General features: G+C 39.0%; 2 protein-coding genes across 2 annotated transcripts in view; one reads left to right on the top strand and one right to left on the bottom strand.

Annotated features, from left to right (window-relative positions):
- The window catches only part of TAAR5 (trace amine associated receptor 5), a 29,209-nt gene extending 24,485 nt beyond the window's left edge, over positions 1-4,724 (top strand). The window contains exon 4 of the mRNA XM_005551854.3: positions 3,583-4,724. Coding sequence (XP_005551911.3) covers positions 3,630-4,643 — 1,014 coding nt within the window. The 5' untranslated portion in view covers positions 3,583-3,629 and the 3' untranslated portion in view covers positions 4,644-4,724. The remainder of the gene's footprint in view (positions 1-3,582) is intronic.
- A 17,103-nt stretch (positions 4,725-21,827) lies between these two features.
- TAAR6 (trace amine associated receptor 6) lies at positions 21,828-22,865 on the bottom strand. The gene has a single exon (XM_005551853.3). The coding sequence runs from the start codon at positions 22,863-22,865 to the stop codon at positions 21,828-21,830; it is 1,038 nt and encodes a 345-aa protein (XP_005551910.3).
- Positions 22,866-23,397: the final 532 nt, after the last annotated feature.

Raw genomic sequence — 23,397 nt, 5'->3', positions numbered from 1 at the left:
ATGTTTTATAGTTTTCATTGCAGATACCTTTCACCTCTTTTTTTTTTTTTTTTTTTTTTTTTGAGATGGAGTCTCGCTCCGTCGCCCAGGCTGGAGTGCAGTGGCTGGATCTTGGCTCACTGCAAGCTCCGCCTCCCGGGTTTACGCCATTCTCCTGCCTCAGCCTCCCGTGTAGCTGGGACTATAGGCGCCCGCTACCTCGCCCGGCTAGTTTTTTGTATTTTTTAGTAGAGACGGGGTTTCACTGTGTTAGCCAGGATGGTCTTGATCTCCTGACCTCGTGATCCGCCCGTCTCGGCCTCCCAAAGTGCTGGGATTACAGGCTTGAGCCACCGCGCCCGGCCTTCCTTTCACCTCTTTGGTTAAATGTATTCTTAGGTATTTCATTTTTTGTAGCTATTGTAAGTAGGATTGCTTTCTTGATTTTCTTTTTCAGATGGTTTGCTATTAGTATATAGAAACACTGATTTTTATGTGTTGATTTTGTATCCTGCAACTTTACTGAATTTATTTATTAGTTCTAACAGTTTTTTGGTGGAGTCTTTCAGGTTTTATATATATATATATATATATATATATATATATATATATATATATATGATCATGTAATAACAGTACAACTTCTAAATTGGGTTGCTCCCCATGTCTCATAACAGATTTAGTACCTGAGTATTAGGAGAAAAGCTGCTGATAAAAGTCACACAATGTGAGTGATCTATTCATACCATTCCTACAATGTTAGTTTGTTCAGGGACTAATCAATTACATTCAATTTGTTTTTCTTGTGACTAACAAGAACCTTAATATAATAATAACTAATAATAACACACCCAGGAACTGTGATAGGTATCAGGCTGTATTGGTGAATAAGACATAGTACATCCTCTCATGAAGGTTATACTGGATGGGGGACCAGAAGTAAACGCTAATCTGTAACCCAGTGTCTCAAGGGTGCTGTAAAAGAAGAAAGTACAGAGTATTTACAAAGCATGTGAGTGGGACACATAGTATGGTCTTTGGGAACTGGGCACTGGTTATTTCAACATGTGAGTGTAGTGCAGAGGAGGCTACACAGGACGCAGTGGGGAGATTTAAAAGAAATCAAAACGTTCCTCTATTCAAGACCTTTAGCAGCTTGCTGCAACATTACTGAATCCCCAAGGTAAGCGAGAAACTTTAGAAGATCCCGAATCCAATTACTTTTGCCTGTGATTGTTATGTAATGGAATGTATTTCTAAAAGTCAGTGGAAGAAGGGATAAGAGCCCTAACTTGGGAAGGTTAAGAGTTTTATGCACTAGATATCCACTGAAACTCCTGTCTGCCCAACTCAACTTTCTACATGCCAGAGGCTGCACTTTATGAATTTTAACTCATTAATATTCACAACAAAATTGTGACATAGATAATGTATTATATTCAATTAATAGATGAGAAAAATGGACACAGTGGCGTTAAGTAATCTGAGACATAGAGATCATACTAGAAACAGTCTATAAAATTCTGCATTTTCAAATACAATTGTGTTACATATTACATTTTAGTAGGTTTGATGTAATCTATCCCAGAACCAAAAACCTTCCTCTGTTTCTTCTTCAGTCCTATTCCAGCTACAAGACATTTGTTTGTATTTTTCACAGGTTCTTGGTCAAATTAAATATAAAGTCATAGGACTCCTTAGCCAATTATATGTGCATTATGACTTTTAAGCTAAAGGGGTTTCAAGGTACATAGTAATGCAATATTCTTTCTTGGTCTGATTAAGTTCTAGAGCCAGAAATTTATTTCCACACCTATGAAGCTGGGATAAGGCAAGATTCCAGTGGTCACCAGGCCAAAGGAGCTTTGCCTTGGAAAACACTGGGTTTAGCTATGGATTTGTAGAGAAAGGAGAGGTGCATACTAACCTCCTTCCTTCTTTATAACCTGACCCACCTCCTCTTCCAGGCCCCTCTGGCAGATGAATTTAGTGTCATCTCTAGAATTCTGTCATTTTTACAACTTTAGTTTGACTGATACTGTGAAGTGGTTTCTCTGTAACCGTAAAGAGGCATACCAGCTTCTAAGATATCAAGAGGCAGAGAGCAGAATATGACTCAACATGTTATTTTCCTTGATAACATCCCTGTGAAATCAAGTTACACAGGTATAATTGTACATAATCTTACCAATGGGGGAAGCAGAGGGAGAGGTTAGGTGACGGCACAGGAAAGGATGAAACAGTAATTTAACTATTCTTTTTCCAGGTAAACTGTTTCATCTACCATGCTTTCTTTCACCACCACAAAATACAGTGCTCAAAAAACACATAATAATGAATCCTGTGTGGAAGTCACAAACCACCCCTTGATGAACCAAAAAACTCATGATCAATTATTCTCAGCGACTTCTCATGTTGAGAGAAATATACACAAATAACCCTAAGGCAGAAGAGAAATAAAGAAGTCACTAAAAATGAAATTAGAGAATATATAGCAGCCATCAGCAGGCAAGAATACCTTCAAAACATCCCAGAACTGAAGAACTAAAAAAGAATATACACATCCAGTGTCTTTAAATTTTATCTGTAATTAATTGTCAGGGTAAGTGATTCTGTACTGAGCAGGAACCTTAAACAACTGAGACTTGCGAATAGTGCAAACTAGGTCCCATGGTGCCTCTTCACAGCTTATTTATATCATAGCACATGAAGGAGTAGTTTCTATTGAGAGTATAAAATCATTAACTGATTGCACATCTGTCATTGTGGCCAACAGAAGAGTACTCTAACATTCCCTATGTCCACCTGCTCCAAGAAACATTTCTTCCCAGGAAGGGATTCTGATTCCTACCTGTGTAAGTAGCTTAGAAACCCTGAATTCAATATATTAGGACTTGGTTAATAGTTCACAGACTTACGATGTTAAACAGATAAAATCATTTTGCCTATCAAATAGTTCTACCAAGATGTGTAAACGCTTTGTGCTATCATCATAAAATGTGCAGCATTTAAAACTAAACTAGAGCAATTTTCTACCCTTTTAATTATTAGTATTTGCATGCTGAATTCTTCTCTTGGGAACAGTTGACATGTAGCTAAAAAGCTTAATCTGCTGATTTTATTGTCAATGTATGTAATTCTTACATAGGGAAACTAGAACTTACACTTTTTCCAAGGAATAATTTAACAAGAATTAATTGGTCACTTGATTCAGATCATTGCTTTAAATTTCACTTTACATTTGACAAAAAGTACCTTATCAAAATGCAAGAGACACTCTTTATTATTTAATACTACCTACTGATATAATCAAGGTTTCTTTGAGGAAACATTCAGTTTACATCCTTCTTTTCTTTCTTTAAGAATACTATCTACACTCGTTTTAAACTACCTAGTCATATAAACTAGGGCTAGCAGAAATAACTCTCATGAAACCTTGAATACCATGCTGCATTTGATTTTCAGGGCACAGTTGATTCAGTACCCAGGGACATGCACTAGGTTCCAAATTGTACTTTAGTTTCCTCCTCTTCATTTCACGTTGTGAGTATGTAGCAGACAGATTTTTTTTTTTTTTTTTTTTTTTTTTTTTTTGCCCCCCAGTGGAGAAGGTGGCCAGTTCTCAGACAGAGGAAGAGTAGAAACCATAAATGAGAGCTGTCTTTATCCAAGGTGCTGAAGAGCACCCTGCGGCGTTCTGCTACCAGGTGAATGGGTCTTGCCCCAGGACAGTACATACTCTGGGCATCCAGTTGGTCATCTACCTGGCCTGTGCAGCAGGCATGCTGATTATCGTGCTAGGGAATTTATTTGTAGCATTTGCTGTGTCCTACTTCAAAGCGCTTCACACACCCACCAACTTCTTGCTGCTCTCCCTGGCCCTGGCTGACATGTTTCTGGGTCTGCTTGTGCTGCCCCTCAGCACCATTCGCTCAGTGGAGAGCTGCTGGTTCTTCGGGGACTTCCTCTGCCGCCTGCACACTTACCTGGACACCCTCTTCTGCCTCACCTCCATCTTCCATCTATGTTTCATTTCCATTGACCGCCACTGTGCCATCTGTGACCCCCTGCTCTATCCCTCCAAGTTCACAGTGAGGGTGGCCCTCAGGTACATCCTAGCAGGATGGGGGGTGCCCGCAACATACACTTCCTTCTTCCTCTACACAAATGTGGTAGAGACAAGGCTCAGCCAGTGGCTGGAAGAGATGCCTTGTGTGGGCAGTTGCCAGCTGCTGCTCAATAAATTTTGGGGCTGGTTAAACTTCCCTTTGTTCTTTGTCCCCTGCCTCATTATGATCAGCTTGTATGTGAAGATCTTTGTGGTAGCTACCAGGCAGGCTCAGCAGATTACTACATTGAGCAATAGCCTGGCTGGGGCTGCCAAGCATGAGAGAAAATCTGCCAAGACCCTGGGCATTGCTGTGGGCATATACCTCTTGTGCTGGCTCCCCTTCACCATAGACACGATGGTCGACAGCCTCCTTCACTTTATCACACCCCCACTGGTCTTTGACATCTTTATCTGGTTTGCTTACTTCAACTCAGCCTGCAACCCCATCATCTATGTCTTTTCCTACCGGTGGTTTCGGAAGGCACTGAAACTCACACTGAGTCAGAAGCTCTTCTCACCGCAGACACGCACTGTTGATTTGTACCAAGAATGATTCCTTCTACTAAATGCAGGCAAGGAGTAGAACCTCACAGGAAGGATGAGCGGCACTGTGACCGTGGGCTGTGTGGTGTTGGGTTTGTGGGCATGCTTCCAGGACAGGAAGGGTTAAGTAGAAGAGAAAGACAAGCTCCTTAATTTGGAAAAGGGTAAGCACTCCCCTCATTCAATGGTATTATAGTACGTTGGAGGAAAAGGAGAGCAATAAATCGTCTTAATATCCACTGGATAAGCCTGAACACTGTGCACGTATTTGATTCCTCATCCATTGCTTCCTTGAAACAACTAAGATGCAACGATGGAATGAACAGAGCACTGAGGTCTGGCTTCCTGAGTTCTCACACTGGTTCTGCCACACGGAGCAGTCAGGAGAGATATCAACAACCTTTGAATCCTCCCTCCCCCCACCACAGAGTTTCCTCAACTAAAATTAGGTGTTTGTACTATTTCCTTTCTACTAGGTTCTTAAGTGAAAATATGGCGTAATCTAACTTCAGGAAACCTGGTTTCATATTTCATAATCATAATCAAGTGTCTAGAATGTCTCTTTCTCAAAGTGTTCATTTTAGAATCCCCATCTCCTAAAATCCCAAGCACTAGGCTGACTTGTCAGCCAGGTTTGTCCATTGTGATAATCACTGAGTAAAAGTATCATATTCTTGAAGGAATGTTTTTCTTATCTTTTTGAATAATTTAAACCTGAACATGCTTGGAATATTTCAAGTGGTAATTATCCACATCTTTTCATCTTATTATTTCTTCCTTTAAATTTTTCTCACACAAGTTAGACCTGCTATCTTTCCAGGAATACCAGCACATGTTTTTGGTTTTGCTTTTTGTAAAAACAAGCTCCTGTGCCACATGCTTGCTCAGAATTGAACCAAAGGTTTCTCAGCAGCGATTACTAGTAAGGGCCCGAGCACCTTTATGTACAGCCTGCCTGTCTTCTCCTGAATATTTTCCTAAAGCCTCTAATCACCATTCCTTTATATTTATTACTGAGATTTTTTCAAATTAATAATTGCTTATTTGAAAAACTTCTTTATGAATTAATTCAAAGCCTCAAAGCCTCTCAACTACAGATGCACAGATAGGTGTAGCTATAGATACAGATACAGGTGTATCAATCTCAACAGGTAAACTTAGACAATGAAGGAGCAAATGTGTTTCAAGAGCAATTCATATGTCAATAGTCAGATAAGCAGCCATTAAACAAGTACTTAAAACAACCATTCACATCTCAATAATAATCATTAAAAGAGTGACTGGGTGCAGTGGCTCATGCCTGTAATCGCAGAATTTTGGGAGGCCGAGGAGGGCAGATCACCTGAGGTCAGGAGTTCGAGACCAGCCTGATCAACATGGAGAAACCCTGTCTCTACTAAAAATACAAAATTAGCTGGGCGTGATGGCACACGCCTGTAATCCCAGCTATTCGGGAGGCTGAGGCAGGAAAATCCCTTGAACCTGGGAGATGGAGGTTGCAGTGAGCCAAGATTGCAACATTGCACTCCAGCCCGGGCAATAAGAGTGAAACTCTGTCTCAAAAATAAATAAATAAATAAATAAATAAATAAATAAATAATCATTAAAGGAGTAAAAATCTTATTTTGTCAATTAAGTTAGCTAAAATGGGTTTATCCCATTTATGTATATATAGATTTATGGAGAGAGAGAGAGAGGTGCTATTAACCCCAAACTTTCCTCCTTATTTAAAAAAATTGTTGTAAAAATATTTTTCTATATGTATTCTTTAGTGCTTAATTTTTCTTTGGAAGTAATTATAGCTTCTTTTTTGTTAACTCTTAGGCATTATTAAATAAATTACAGATAAATTATAAACTAAAACTTATCCGAGCATATATAGTTTTGAGTTATTAAGAAGCTAGAAATACTGTGCCTTTTGTATAACAATAAATATAATTTGCAACCTATAAGTGAGTCATTACTTTAAAAAGCATTTTTTTTCTCTTACCTTTCTAGAAATAAGCCACCCCATTCCCAATCAACCAGGCATAGCAGTCTCCATCTTGGAAGTAAGAGACCCGGCTGCTTCACAAGGTGGAGCTCTGAACTAGTCACTTAGATAGAAGCAAGAAGTGATTCTGCTTCTTGCATATATTATTGTTTCCTGTTAGGTGGAGAAGGCTGCCTTAGCCAGATAGGCCCCCAATGAAAAGAAGGGAAGGAACTAACAGTTACTGAGAACCTATGATGTTCTGCAGCTCACTTAATGCCTATAAACCTATGAGGTGGATATTATTACCCTTACAGGGCACAATAGATGAGGCCCACAAAGATCTGGTAATCTACCTTGGCATCCTTACTTGAAAGCTCTTAACCTATCTTCTTACTTGAAAGCTGTTAACCTGTCTACTATTTCTCTGAAATATTGGGGAAACCTGGACAGCTAATAAATCTGTGAATAGGACTAACACTGAAGAGCAGATAGGAGACTCCAGTTTCCAGTGAATCACAGAAACACCAGGACATGCGTGTCATGATACAATGTTTACATCACCAAAGAACCAGGGGAGAATGAGAACAAGAATTGCACCTTCAGTGGACACCACAAAGGGAAGTGTGAGCTGATGGGTGGAGAGGGGAGGTGCCCAACCCCAGAATTTGAAGCCCAGCTTTTTCATCCTCTTTGTTAGGAGAATAGAATGTAAGAAGCAAATCTGTTGCACCCAGAAAACTGGGTTAGGCCCTTGGACAAACAAAGGCCTGTACTCAATGACATTCTCTTGAGATCTCAGTAGAGTGTCTGTGGTGATAATAACCCTTAGTCACTCTCTCTAGTTGAGTGAGAGTTAACCACATGGAAGGCAAGTGTTATTGATTTTTTGTGCCATGGATGTTTTTGACACTCTGGTAAAGACCACAGACCCCTACTCATGATGAAAACTTCTGAGGGAATAAAGTTTTTTAAAACATGGAATTATAAAGAAAAACAATTATTAGAATATTTTTATATAAAAATCTTAAAAATAGTCAAATTTGTAATATAATCATATGTGTGCTTCTTTTTGAAAGCATCAAATAACAAGATCTGCTGGCAGGTGCAATAAAACTACTGTAATTTCAAGGTAGTGAGGAGCATAAATGAAATTTTATTTTATTTTATTATTTATTTATTTATTTATTTATTTATTTATTTATTTTTGAGAGGGAGTCTCGCTCTGCCGCCCAGGCTGGAGTACAGTGGCCGGATCTCAGCTCACTGCAAGCTCCGCCTCCCAGGTTCACGCCATTCTCCTGCCTCAGCCTACTGAGTAGCTGGGACTACAGGTGCCCGCCACATCGCCCGGCTAGTTTTTTGTATTTTTTAGTAGAGACGGGGTTTCACCGTGTTAGCCAGGATAGTCTTGATCTCCTGACCTCTTGATCCACCTGTCTCGGCCTCCCAAAGTGCTGGGATTACAGGCTTGAGCCACTGCGCCCAGCCTAATGAAATTTTATAATATCCACAACAACTATATTGAGATATAAAACCATTAATTTCTATTAGTGACAAACATGAGAGGTAGTGCTAATACCACTGTGGTTTTGCCTATATTTAAAATGGAAGGAAGTGATAAAATTTCAGATAGAGGTTAGTAAATGTAAAGATAGAATTTTTTCCTATATAAGTTCAGGGACCTCCTGATTTAAGAATCTCCTTTAAATGTGAACACTGGGGCATTCTTTTGAGCATGAAAACTTTGTGATCATATGTGAACAGAAGGCAGTGACAGTCACACTTCACCATTAACTACTGAAAGGCTGGAGCCTAATAAAAACTCATGTTTATCAAGACCATTCTGCTGGAAGATTGCTGAACAAGCACAATCATTTTTTGGTGCTTTTGTGCTTGCTTAGAATTTTTTGGTATTTTAAAAAACTTCCTGCTTCATTAAATGTATCAGCATGGTTGTAAATTTCATGATAGATCTTTCTTGTTTTATATAAACCTGACCATTATATTTTTCTACAAAGATCTCTCAACTTAATTATATTATTTTCTTACAACTTAGTCAAACCACATTATAGCTCATCCCAACTGGCAGCGTGTTTAAGTATGTAATACACTTGAGTGTATGTGTGTATGAGTAGAAATAGCTATGTATATGTGTGAGTATATGTTGTGAGTATGAGTAGAAATATGTGACCTATATGCCATATAGATGGACAAAGGTTCTGAGGAAGGCAATTTCCCTAGCAAGGGCCCCTCTGTATTGCTTCTGATTCACTCTGTTTCATAAAGTTAGTTCTGTAGAGAGCACCGAGAATCAAGAGGTCACACTAACAGTAGCCTACAAAGTGAGAAAGAAGGAGGCCCCTTCTCCTATGCAGAGCTTTACAGGTTGCATACCTTGTCTCTGGAACTCTGATGGCTGCAACATTGCAAATGTAAAGGAAACCTCTGACCATCAAAAAGAAGGGATTCACCATCCTCAGAGCTGGCCCTGGGCACCTATCATATGTTGTCACTAAGAGGTTTGGTTTCTACACTTTCCACCTCTATTTTATGCTCTTTTCTCACTTTAGTTTTCCTCACTCTTTACTTTGTTGGAAGGAGCAAATGTCTCAGACCCACTGATGTTGGGCTTGGTTATGTGACTTGCCTCAATCCATCAACATAGACTGATGTGGCACTTGCTATATTCAAACAAAATTTTAAATGTAATTGCACCTTTCAGTCCAGGTTTTGCACTTCTTCGTTCTTCCCTGAGAACAGATTGTCTCAGTAGGAGCTGCTGCTTTAGCCTGGGTCCTAGAGTAAGAAGACAAGAAGAGCAGACCCATAATTAGCCCACAGCTGGAGCAGAGCTGCAGCCATCCTGCAGCCCTCATGGAACATAAGCAAAAATAAATGTTTATTGTCATAAACCACTGAAAGTCTGTTTGTTGTGCTGGAAAGTTGATGAATGTAGGCAAAATCCCTGTGTTTGTTCCATGCTGCCATCTGTCTATTCCGTTTCTGTCCCGCTAACATTGAAAGTACCTGCCAACATTAAGAGTGACCTTTCTCAATTTCCACATCTTGATCTCACCTAAGTGTATTGTGAGGGGCAACACCAGTGATCCTGGAATAGTTTGAATTCACAGGGCAGGCAATTTTCCTGCATGCCTATTCAATTCTTCCCTCTTAGGGAGGGCTTGGAGATCCACTGTGGACCTGGGTCCTGAACAGAAAGCCCAGGGGCTCTGAAAGCCTTGCGTATGTAGCCTGAGGTCCAGAGCGCATGGCCCTGAATGACTTCTCCCAGGCCTTAAGTTTGAAGAAGTGCAATATTACTTCAAATACTTCAAATGTGATTTTTGTCAGCCTCTCTATGTTTATTGGAAACCTGCTATGTGCAGAATGTGATGCTAAAATCTGTTGAATCCAAAATTCCAGAAACGTCAACACTGCACCAAAAAAGCTTTCAGTCCAAACAAATGGAAATAACTATAAGTAAGAATAAACAAAGCAGTGTAAAATCAGTTCTCAACAGAGGTGGAACAAAGAGCTACCGTGATCACAGGAGGGAGTTGTGGCTTCTTTCTAGAGGGGCCAGTATTCAAAAGCAAGGGCTAAGGAGTCAGACAGGCCTGGCCAATTTCAAATTGAAGCCTTTTCATTTCCTGTGTCTTGGGTGAGTTACTTACCTCTCCTTAGCCTCAGTTTTGTCATCTGTAAAATGAAAATAATAACACCTATCTCATTGTGTTGTGAAAATGAGATGAGATAATCATGTGAATAAACCAATTGTCATAGTACTTGGCACATAGTAAGTTCTCCATAAATTGTCACAATCACAAAGACTTGATTTAAAAAGAAGTGAAATTTGAACTGGGTTTTAGAGATAGGTCACTTCCCATAGGCATAAAAGGTAGAAAAATATATTTTGAAGTTAAACCAAAAGAGCAGTATACAAACTAATAGCTACTTTTTAAAAACCACCTTTACTAAACTTGAATTCTTATTCAGAAAATCTCTGCAAAGGGGTAAAGTTCAGGTAGGTTAAGAATGTGGTTCGAAATTCATACAGTCAGCAAGGAAAAGAGCTGAGACTTAAACAATCTGTGCTCTCCTGAAGTGTCTATGTGATTTCTGGAACACTACTCTTCCTCTTTTCCAGGAGCAAAAGTTAAAGGACTCAGCTGGGTTGAGTATTGCTGGACATGGGTAAGGTTGAGACAATACAGATGATATGTTTTTGCTTTTTATTTCCTTTTTAAAATAAGTTCTTTGGTTTATAAACATTATAACTCATTGCATATGTGTGTAATTTAGGAAATGCCCAAAAGCACAGAGAAGAAAATAATTTTTTTCTAACTCCCACTTTCTAGAGAAAACTGCTGTCAACATTTTATACGTTCTAGTCCTTCCACTCAAAGCATGCTGTTTTGAAATACAGTTCTTTGATTGTATTTCTCTATATTTATTTTTCTGTGGGTTTGTAATAATTTGTGAAGCTGATATTCATTTTCTGATTTCCAGGAGAGGCTTATAGTGAGAGACCGAATTAAGGATTCCAGATATGTCAGCATGGTAGGGATGGAAATGGGACAGACCTGAACACCATCCTCGCTAAAAGATGAATCATATCAAAAGGCACTGTGCTATTTTCCTATTGCTACAGTAATGAATCACCACAAATATAGTGGTTTAAAACAAAAAAAAAAATATTATATAGTTCTGGAGGTCAGAAATCTGAACTGGGTTTTATAGGGCTAAAATTAAGATGTCAGCAGGGCTGTGTTCCTTTAGAGGCTCCGAGGAGACTCTGTTCCACATCTTTTCAAGCTTCTAGGGCTGCCTGCGTTCCTTGGCTTGTGGCTGCATCACTCTGACCTCTGTTTCCATTATTGCATCTCATCTGACCCTGGCCCTCTTACCTCGCTCTTTCCCTCATAAGAACTCTTACATTACATCGAGTCCATATTAATAATCCAGGGTAATCTTCACATCTCAAGATCTTTAATTAAATTGCACCAACAAAGGTTCTTTGACCAAGCAAGGTAACATATTAACAGGTTCTGGGGATTAGGATATGGGCATATTTGGGGAAGGGGGCATGGTGCTGCCTACCACAGGCCCCTAGGATGTTCTTCCCTTCTACTTAATCCAAGACCTTATATCTTCACTATCAATTACTTTGAATGCTGTACTATCAAAGCCACACATTCCCACATGCTTCTGACTTAAAAATGACTGCATTCTCTTGGCTTCCAGCTACACACCCTAATTCATTTCTGGCTTGAAAAAATGTGGCTTTAGCCTGAAGGCACAGCACAGCTACTAAATGACACTAAAGAAAGCACAACTTAAGCAGGAAGACATTTCAGTGGTTGGGTGTGTTAAGGGCAGCTTTCTAGATAACACAACCATCCTAAGGAACAATCAGTAGCTTAGATGAGTTTGACTCAAGTCTTCATGCAGTTAAGTGATGGGAAAGGAGAATTTATTTCATTGACCTGTTGCTCCCACAACTCAATCCAAGGACTATTTCTGTGTGTTCTTTTATTTCAGCCCAAAAAGACATTAAGAGAAAAAAAACTCCCCAGGTCTCAGCACTACTCTTTTCTGTGAGTCCCAGGTAGTTCATGTTCTGCTGCTACCGTGGCACTGGTTACCCTGGCCTCTGACACTGAGTTCCACCACAGTCCTCACTACTCTCTTCCTCTTCCCAAGTTTTCAAACTGCTCCACTTTGCACTACAGGAGGCTCTCCTGCAATATGCGGCAGCTCAGTCAGGCAAGCTTAGATCATCTGCTTCCTAACTGACTGTATTTGATGGTAAATGTAGCATGACATTTGAAAGTCTGTGTATTGAAGTCTCTGGGTAGAACCCTGTACAATGCTCTCTGCTACATTCTGACACTTACAGACACTCCTGATCCTAGTCATTTGGTGCATTCCAGACCTGCTCTTCATCCATGCTGTCAGGTGAATTCCTTGCCTGCTTGGAGCTCATTTTCCAATACTGCTTCCCCTGACAGTGCTTGGGGTAATTTTTTCTCTTTTTGTTGTTTTTGGTGGTTTCCATATAACCCCATGATCAAGTCTGTGAATTACAGTCCCAGTGTTGGCTTGACCATCTCTCAAGTAACTTGGGTTATCATCAACATCGGCTTCTGAGAGCCTTAGCACATCAAACTCCACTGTGGGTACACAGAGAAAGCCCTGCTATGTTGCTCACATGTGCTTTGTATTAGAATTTCTAGGACTGGAAGAAACTTTAGTGGCCATGGATTGGAGTTAACATTATTTCACATTAAGGTCCAATAAGATAAACTGACTTGTCTGAAGTCCCACAAACTATGACTGGCAGAGACAGGACTTGGAACCCAGAAACCTAATGTTTGGCCAGCACACTTTCCATCACCTCAATCTTGCTTTGAAGGAGGATTACACAGTAGGTGAAAGTAGGACCTTTAGAGTTAACAGAGGTGGTTCCAAATCCCAGTCTGCCTCTTACCAACACTGCTCTGGGCCATCCTGCTTGAATTGTGTAGGCTTCAGAAAGAGTGCAAGCCGGAAAACAGCTTAGAGGTTTCTCTGAAAATGATCAGCAAGCAAAGATATGTTTAATAGTAACATGAAACTCATGAATGGTTCAGAGCTCAGGTCTCAAATATTTTCCAATAATTTTTTTTCTTTCTTTTCTTTCTTTTTTTTTTTTTTTTTTTTGAGACAGTCTTGCTTTGTCACCCAGGCTGGAGTGCAGTGGCATGATCACAGCTCACTGCGACCTCGGCCTTCAGGGTTCAAATGACTGTTGTGCCTCAGCCTCCCAAGTAGCTGGGATTACAGGTGTGCACCACCATGCCAGGCTAATTTTTTTGTATTTTTAGTAGACAGGGGGTTTAACTATTATTGGCCAGGCTGGTCTCTAACTCCTGGCTTCAAGTGATCCACCTGCCTTGACCTCCCAAAGTGCTGGGATTATAGGTGATTATAGATGTGAGCCACCATCCCCAGCCCCCATAAACTCTTTAGGAAGATTTTTTTTTTTTTTTTAATTTCAGAGAGTGAGTCTTTTGAAATAGTTTTCTATGATTGAGTTTTATTGATTGAGTTCTAAGAATGAAAAAGCTTGCTGAACACTAGATGTTAAGAGATTTAGTGGCACATTCAACAAGTCTTCAGATAAGGCCAACCTAGCTATTTTATTCTTTTAAAAATGCATCTAAGGCTGGGCACAGTGGCTCAAATCTGTAATCCCAGCACTTCAGGAGGCCAAAGTGGGAGTATTGCTTGAAGTCGTGTTTGAGACTAACCTGGGCAACAAAATGAGATCCCTTTTCTACAAAAATAAAGTTTTTTAAAAAATTAGCCAGGCATGGTGGCACATGCCCGTAGCCCCAGCTACATGGGAGTATCACCTGAGCCCAGGAGTTTGGGACTGCAGTTAGCTATGATCATGCCACTGTATCCCAGTCAAGGTCAGAGCAAGACTCTGCCCCGCCCCCAAAAAAGTTTATAAAAAGAATGCATTTTTCCAGGCTTAATACCTAGGTAATGGGTTGATAGGTGCAGCAAACCTCCATGGCACACATTTACCTATGTAAGAAATCTGCACATCCTGCACATGTACCCCAGAACTTAAAAAAAAAAAAAGAATACATTTAATGTATCCTCCCAACGCTGGGGAATCGATTCCTATTTTATGTATTTACTCATTTATTTACTCAACTGACCAAAGTAAAACAACAACAAAGTAGCAAAGAAATAAAACACCAGTACAAGCTATCTGATTTACTCATAGTGATACTTCAGCAAGTATCTGACCTCCTAGAGCTTACATGTCATTAGGAGACAGACAGTTAAAACACAAGAAAATAAACAGATGAATAAGATTGTAACACATTCTGATCTGTACAATTAAGGAAATGAAAGAAAAGCAAGGTAAATAAAAGAATAAAAAATAGATACCAACATTAGCTGAGATGGTGATTTTTCTGAGGGAGTGATGTGAAAGCTGAGACCTACATAAGGAACCAACCCTGTGAAGATCTGAGGACTGAGTGTTCAGCAGATGAAATATCCTGTGCAAATCTCCTGAGTGACCTCGTACAATAGATGGGATAGCTTGTGCACAGCTCCTGAGGCATCCTGTGGGGGGTAGTCAAGGGGCTGGGACTGGACAGATATATCTGGAGCATAACAAGTAAGGGGAGAACAGAATAGGCAGTGGGTAAAGAGTTGTGCAGGGGTAAGACTATGCAAAACCTCATATATCAGAATCACAGAGTTAGAATTTGATTCCAAACACAACAGAAATTAGGCTTTGGGCTTTGAATTATGAATTAATCACACAGCCCACAGAGACCAAGATCTGATGCTGGAATTAGTCAGGAGTCTATAGGACCTTGTGGGCTTTTCTGTGTTTGCTGCTGTGGTTAAAATTAGCCACAGCATCCCCTGCCCTCCATCTCCTAGCCCTGCATTGTGACTCCATTACCCATCTGGTAGAGGGCAGCCTTACTAGTGAAATATTAATTGTTCTTGCATTTAAGTCTTTAATCCATCTTGAGTTAGGTCTTGTATAGGATGTAAGGAAGGGGTCCAGTTTCAGTATTTTTGCATATGGCTAGCACCATTTATTAAATGGGGTATACTTTCCCCGTTGCTTGATTTTTGTCAGGTTTGTTGAAGATCAGATGGTTATAGATGTGTGATTTTATTTCTGAGTTCTCTATTCTGTTCCATTGGTCTATGTGCCAGTTTTGTACCAGTACCATGCTGTTTTGGTTACTGCAGCCTTGTAGTGTAGTTTGAAGTCAGATTGCATGATGCCTGTAGCTTTGTTCTTTTTGCTTAGGATTGTCCTGGCTATACGAGCTTTTTCTAAGTTCCATATGAATTTTAAAATAGTTTTTTTCCTAATTATGTGAAGAATGTCAATGGTAGTTTAATGGAAATAGCATTGAATTTATAAATTGCTTTGGGCAGTATGGCCTTTTTCATGATATTGATTCTTCAGTGGGAGCTGAACAATGAGAATACATGGACACAGGGAGGAGAGCATCACACACTGGGGTCTGTTGGAAGAGGGTAGGGTGGGGGCAGAGAGCATTAGGGAAAATAGCTAATGCATGCCTGACTTAATACCTAGGTGATGGGTTGAGAAGTGCAGCAAACCACCATGGCACATGTTTACCAATGTAACAAACCTGCACATCCTGTACATGTACCTTGAAATGTAAAATAAAATAATATGCCTTTACATGTTTCTACTGATTGCTCCAAGACTATAACAACCAGGCTATTTCAAATTCTGGGGACTCTGTTCCTGGTGCTGACCCACTGTGTGCTCTCCAGCAAGATATCTTTGTCCCAAAATAGGACTGGCTGTCTGGCTCTGCTTGTAACCACTACCTTCTGGAAAATAATGAAAACTCTACTAAAGTGACTGAGTCTCATTCATTCTCATGACTTCTGCATTGTCAACAGGGCATTTACTATTTAATACATATATAGTGCATGTTCATTGGCTGAAAATATAATACTAGATAATACAAAATGAGAAGTTTAAGAAAAAGATGGTATAGAGGTCTTTGAGAAAACCTGTTATTTCTTCCATTCTCTTTTTCTCAGTTCACTTTTTTCTGGATTTATACAGCAAATACTTGTAAGAGAATTTGGTAAGAAGTTTTATTTTCACTTGTTAGATTTCATTTTCTAGATTACTTCATGTGGCAGAAATGCTTATTTCTCACCTAACAATCATTGGGTTAATTTCCTCCATAGCATCAGAATCTTCTCTCCCTTGAGGAAACTGAAGTTGTCAAGTAGGGCTTCAGAGAGCCCCATCTTCCTGGGTCTTCCTCCTCCCTATTTCCAGGAACATGTATGATTTGGCTGGAACTCCTGTAGTTACTTTGGAACCATTAGACAAGCATCAGGAAAATCTGTACAGCATCCTTGACTCTAACACACTTGAGTCACCCAGCCGAAGCCAGCAACTATCTCATGTAGACTTAATATTAATTAAAATAAACCCTAGTGTGTTTAAAGCATTTTCTGCCAAATCCAAACCCTGAAGGATACATCATTCACACAATGTGATGTCCCATTCAGTAAAACAGTGTTTGGAAGAGGCCCTACCATGCAGCAAATATTGTGCTTACTGTCCTGCATTTTTCAAGACATTAGGTGGACTGTCTGCTTAGTTCTGGCTAATAGGTTAAGGTGTTCATGTGTTCTTTCAGGCTGAAGTATAGAAGTCTCTTGTTGAAAAGATGGAGCCATGAAATCAAAGCAGCCTGCACTATGTTGAAAACAACTGCTCTTGATAGCTCCTCAGACTCATAGTGGACTTCACATGAGCAGGAAATAAACTTTTGTTGTGCTAAGTCACAGAGTTAGTTGAGGTCGTTTTCACTTCAGCCATGTCTAGTCTATGCCTAAACAATGTATCCACGACCTATAATTGGCCCCAAAGGTTATGGAACCCCCAGCATAGTACACTAAATATTGTGTATATGTGATTGTGTGCATTTTTCTAGAGAAGAGAATACATAGATTTCAGCATATTTCATTGTGACTATGATCTAAAAATTACCAAGAACCACTGACTTACGAGAGAAACTCTAAGTGCTAAATATCTTCCTGTGGATAGCATTTATTTAACTGTACTTCTTTGTAATATCCTTTCTTGTTTCTCCTAAACTCTCATTTCCATGTCGAGGAAAAAAAATGAGCTTAGAATTCAAACAATTTGGGTTCAAAGTATGGCAAAGATTTTTTCCTAGCTGTATAACTTCTTCTTCTTCTCCTTCTTCTCCTTCTTCTTCTTCTTCCTCTTCCTCTTCCTCCTCTTCTTCTTCTTCTTCTTCTTCTGCTGCTGCTGCTTCTTCTTCTTCTTTTTCTTCTTCTTCTTCTTCTTCTTCTTCTTCTTCTTCTTCTTCTTCTTCTTCTTCTTCTTCTTCTTCTTCTTCTTTTGTTGAGACAAGATCTTACTTTGTTTCTAGATGCGATCACTGCTCACTGCAGCCTCGAACTCCTGGGTTCAAGTGATCCTCCCACCTAAGCCTCCTGAGTGGCTGGGACTACAGGCATTCACCACCATGCCTGGCTAACTTTTTCATTTTTAGTACAGACAAAGTCTCACTGTGTTGCCCAGGCTGGTATCAGACTCCTGAAGTCAAGTGATCCTCCCACCTCTGCTTCCCAAAGTGCTGGGTTTACGGGCGTGAGCAACCACACCTGGCCTACTAGCTGTGTAATTTCATGCAGGTTAATTTGTTTCTCTCTGAGTCCCAATTTCCTCATTTATAAAATGGCCAGAATATAAGATTAATATGGGTTTTGTACCTCTGTTTTTAAACATCAATTGCTAAATAAATATTATTTAACTTTTACCATAGTTCATGTATATTTACTTCATTGTTTATGTTTACGCATTGTCTCCCCATCCTGATTTTTAAGTCCTAGAGGGCTAGAATTGCCTTATGGCTCATTTTTATTTTCTCTAGAGTAGTGCTGTGCAACAGAAATATAATTTAAGCTACATGCATAATTTTACATTTTTCTAGTAGCCACATTTTTAAAAGTAAAAAGAGAAAAGAGAGATTAATCTAAATAATACATTTTATTTAACCCAATACATCTTCAAATTGATAATTTCAACATGTAATCAATATTTTAAAAAGAGACATCTTACATTCTTTTGTTTGTCTTTGAAATCTGATATGTAAATTCTACCTATAGAATATCTCAGCTCAGACTAGCCACATTTCAAGTCCTTAATAACCACATGTTTCTCATGGCTACCATATTGGACAGTGCAGATATAGGGCTTAAAATAGTATCTTGACTGATGGATTGATTGATTGTGACTCTCCTACCCAGATGGTGTGCTTTAGGCAGACTGATCTTATTGGCTATCCTTTTTTGTATGCTTAATTGCATTTGATGTGCCGCTAAATTTATACCTTTCTTGAAAATTTTATTCTGCCTAGAAATTCCTTTTCTATGTTTTTTTTTTTTCTATTTAAACCAATCCTCCACTGCTTAGCTGGTATTGTATTCTGGGTTCTCCATGGAACTGTCTGAGATTTTTCAGCCCACAGCATCCAGTCCTTCCTTCAAAGTCACATAATTTATCCCATTTTACGTACTGTATAATTTATCTTATACATCATAATTGACAAAAAAAATGTCATGAATGCTTACTCATTATTATACCATGGGTTGGAAAATCACCTCTACCTTTTAGAAACATAAATTGAATGAAGTATATTGTGTGTAAAAGACCAATACAAAAATTAAGAATATATTTGGCAAGAACCAAATCAATGATAGAGATGGTGTTCCTTAAATGTTTTCCTTGGACAACAGCTCTGTTATTCAGTTCCTCACATCAGAAGAGTCCCCATGGTTTAATAAATTTTTAGAATGCATATCTAAACAAAACTGGACAGGTTTTTGCTCAAACAGGGCTTCTCCGAGTCTTTAATATGCCAATGTATAGTGTTGTTCTCCAAGAGCAGAAAACAGTATGCAACAGTTCCAAAACATTGTTGAATCAGATATCTTTTTCCTGTTGAATCAGATATATTTTATGTGATGACTGTTTTGTAAAACCTCATTTGAGAAATGTTTCTTCGAAAACAATGAAAATTCTAGGAGTTGAAACTTGAGCAGAGTGGGGAGAATGTCTCCAAACCACAATGGAGGATGCCCAGGAGAAGTAGAGGTGCAGGGTTCAGATGCCAACCTTGGGAGGATTTAAAAGGGTGACTACTTCTTGGTGGTTGTTTAGTTTTTTTTTTATTCCTTCCTTCCTTCCTTCCTTCCTTCCTTCCTTCCTTCCTTCCTTCCTTCCTTCCTTCCTCCCTTCCTTCCTTCTTTATTTTTCTTTTTTTTTTGATGAAGTTTCGTTCTGTCACCCAGGCTGGAGTGCAGTGGTGTAATCTCGACTCACTGCAATCTCCACCTCCTGGTTCAAGAGATTCTCATGCCTCAGTCTCCCGAGTAGCTGGGACTACAAGTGCGCACCACCACGCCCAGCTAATTTTTGTATTTTTAGTAGAGATGGAGTTTCATCATGTTGGCCAGGCTGTTCTCAATCTTTTGACCTTGTGATCCGTCCACCTTGGCCTCGCATAGTGTTGGGATTACAGGCGTGAGCCACCATGCTCAGCCTAGTTGTTTTACTTTCATATTCCCTGAACACTTTGCACTTTCTCAGTTTCTTTGCTCATGCCTGAAAATCCCTTCCCATCTTTTCCCTCCTATAGAAATCCTTCTTAAAATGTAGGGCCCTACTTAAATTTCACTTCTTTAATACATCTCCTTCATTTTCCATCCAGGTCTGAATTCTCCTTTCTCCTGTGTTCTTTAAACACATCCTTTTATAGCTTAAACTTCTATGCATTCCAAGTCATAATCACTGGTATTTTGGGTTTTGCCACAAAATATTCTAAGTTCCTGGTTTTCTATTCCTGATCACACTGAACCAAGAATCTAGTACACACTAAGTCTTCAAAGATATTTTTGGAATGAATAAATGAATGACTGGAAGGATAAGTGTGTTGTTGTCGTCACATAGACAGGCTAGAAAGTTTATCAAGCAGGAATTGTGAACTCTATATTTTTTGAATAAACTTTTAATTTCAGAATAGTTGTAGACTTACTGAAAAATTGCAAAGATAGTAAAGAGAATTCCTATATACTCTGCAAGTAGTTTCTCTTATTATTAACATCTTAGACTAGTATAGTACCTTTGTGATAATTAATGATCCAATATTGTTATCAATATAGCAATAAAATTTCCATTCATTATTCAGATTTCCTCACTTTCCCTAATGTCCTTTTTCTTTCTAGCTTTCCATTTAGGATGCCATACTACATTTAGTTGTCATGTCTTCTTAGTTTCCTCTAGATCATGACAGTTTCTCATACTTTATTTTTGATGACTTTGACAGTTTTGAGGAATACTGATCAAATATTATGCAGAATATTCCTCAATAAAGTTTTGTCTGACGTTTTTCTCATGACTACATGGGGGTTATGGATTTGGAGAAGAAAGGTCATAGAGGTAAAAGCCATTCTCATTACATAATGTCAAGAACACACCATAGCCACATGCCTTACTACTACTGATATTGAGCCTTAATTACCTGGTTGAGTTAGTGTTTGCCATTTTTAAAATTTTCAGCGACCAACATTGCTTCTTGCCAGAGGCACAGAATTGGGATGTTATGCCTGTGTCTAAGGCATCTAGCACTGATTTCAGTACAATATAGGCATAGCTCTCATGTTTGGTAAATGGAAAAAAAATGGATGAATACCTGAATGCTTCTCATTGACGTCTACTCCACATGGCTTCTAAAACTTGCAAATTCCTTGCTGTAATTAAGTTTTACTATAGGAAAAAAAAAAAAAAAAAAAAAAAAAGAAAAAGAAAAGAAAGCTAGAGACTGCACTTAAAAGATATCCTCTCTAAAGGAACAAGTAATATTCAATGTGTATGAACTGAATAATGTAACATAGAGTTCTATTCATACCAACTCTCTAAACAGTTTTGTGAAATAGCAAGAACAGCAACCAAATAATCATCCTAACATCATTCTGGGAAGTACAGTGGCTTCTGCTTCCTACTTTGGGGAGGAAATAATTACAAGAATGGCAGTAACTGGTTTGATAATTACAACAGCCTGGTCAAGATGATGTCTACATTTGCAAATCGCCCTACACACCCTGAGATCTCTCCCAAGATTGAATAGATTAAACTGATATCTAAAAGGGCTCCTGTGGTAAAATAACCAAAGCAAAAGAAATCAGGAACTCGATAAAGGCTATTCACAAATGAAATTTTTGGCAGGCTGAGAAAGAGTAGAAAGCTTTGTAAAGAAAAGAGGAAAGGGAATCAAAAAAAGAACAGAAATATTTTTAGTAAAAATACCAGAGGAGAGGGAAGAGTCAATGGATTAAAAGACAAAGAGTATCTGCAGGGAGTGGGATATGCTGAGCTCTTAAGCAGTTGACAAATAGGAACTTAACATTTATTAGTCAAGTAAATACTTTTGCAGAAGGGACAGGAAAGTGTACATCTTAACAAGACTGAAAAACATTGATTTATCTTGTTTCATTTGAAGAGCAATTTATTTGCTATTCATTCATAATCTTACTTGATTTTTTAAAACTCAGTTCACTTGGTAATTTTAAAGGTATCTTGAGCTTCTTCTATCCAACTGCTTATACATGTTCAGAGAACAAATTCATGGTGGCTGAACTGTTCTTTAAAACCTGACCAGTCACAATAACTTTTATTGCTTTCCTAAACCATGGGTAAAATAAAGCATAAATCAAAGGATTCACGGCTGAGTTATAATAAGCACACCAACAGCAAATCTCATAAATATAGGGAGGGGTTATAAAGCCCATAAAGGCATCAATTAATGAATCAATGCTATATGGTAACCATGAAACCATAAATGCTACCACTGTGACCCCCAGGGTTTTAGCTGCTTTTCTCTCTCTCCTGGCCACTCTGGCTTTGTAACTCTCTGAGGATGATTCTGTCTTGCTACCAGTATTTTCTATCTTTTTAGCCTGTCGTCTAGCCACAAGAAATATGTTACCATACAGAATTATCATAACAAGGGTAGGTATAAAGAAGGATAGAAAATCTATTAACACCCAGTTTTGATTTACAATGGTCTGACAACCTCCTATACAGTTCAGGGCATCAGATAATTCTTCCAGCCCATCATTGTAGACACCTGTGTAGAACACAGCACCGCTGTACACAAGGGGCAGGATCCAGGACATGCTGATGCAAATTCCTGACACAGATATGGTGAACTTGGTAGGATAGACCAGAGGGTCAGTAACTGCAATGTACCTGTCGATGGAGATGAAGCACAAGTGAAAGAGAGAAGAGTAACAAAATGCCACATCACAGCAGGTGTGGAAAGTACAAAAACTTCTCCCAAAATACCAGCAGCTCTCCATGGTCCTGACCATGCTGAAGGGCATCACAGTCACACCCACCAAGAAATCAGCACAGGCCAGAGAGGCAATGAGAAAATTGGTCGGAGAGTGCAGCTGCTTGAAATGGAGGATTGAAATCATAACCAGGAGGTTTCCAAACACAGCCAGCACAGCCCCAAAGCCAAACACTATGTACAGAATCACCCGGGATCCAGGCGAGTAGGGGATTTTCACACAGGACCCATTCACATTCGCGTAGCACAACTGCACAGCTGCCAGCAGGGATGAGTTGCTGCTCATAACGCTGTTATTTACACGTAGAGAAGTTTTGTCCTTGTTGATTGTCACAAAAAATACAGGATTGTTTCTGATTTTCAGTGCTCCTGGGGAAAAAAAACACATATTCACCAGGATGTCAGAGGAAATTATAAGATATTATCTCCAATATAATTTTTCAAGTTTCCATTTGTATTATAAATCCCAAATTTTTTTATGGCAAAATAAAATTTGACAAAAATTATATTGAACAATATTACTGGAGATTGTTTCAGCTGACAAATGTCTCATGCTCTTAATTTGATAAAATTCCCTTTTGGTCATAAATATCCTTTTATATTTTATTTTTACCTTTTGAGTTTCTCTGTGCAACAGTCGCCGATATGGGATGTAATCACGGAGCTGAAAGATCACCTTCTGTTACCTTTATCTCGGTTATCTGTCTTGCATTACAGCCTTAAACATGAAGTCCTTTTAGCTAAATAAATGCCTTCAATGGGAAAATCCCTCAATGGAATCCCTGTGGTGCGAGGTGTGAACTAGTAAGATTATTTTC

The sequence above is a fragment of the Macaca fascicularis genome, chromosome 4 (genome assembly GCF_037993035.2).
Source record: "Macaca fascicularis isolate 582-1 chromosome 4, T2T-MFA8v1.1".
Taxonomy (NCBI): domain Eukaryota; kingdom Metazoa; phylum Chordata; class Mammalia; order Primates; family Cercopithecidae; genus Macaca; species Macaca fascicularis.
The sequence above is the reverse complement of the archived record's forward strand: the minus strand, read 5'-3'. Positions and strand labels throughout refer to the sequence as shown.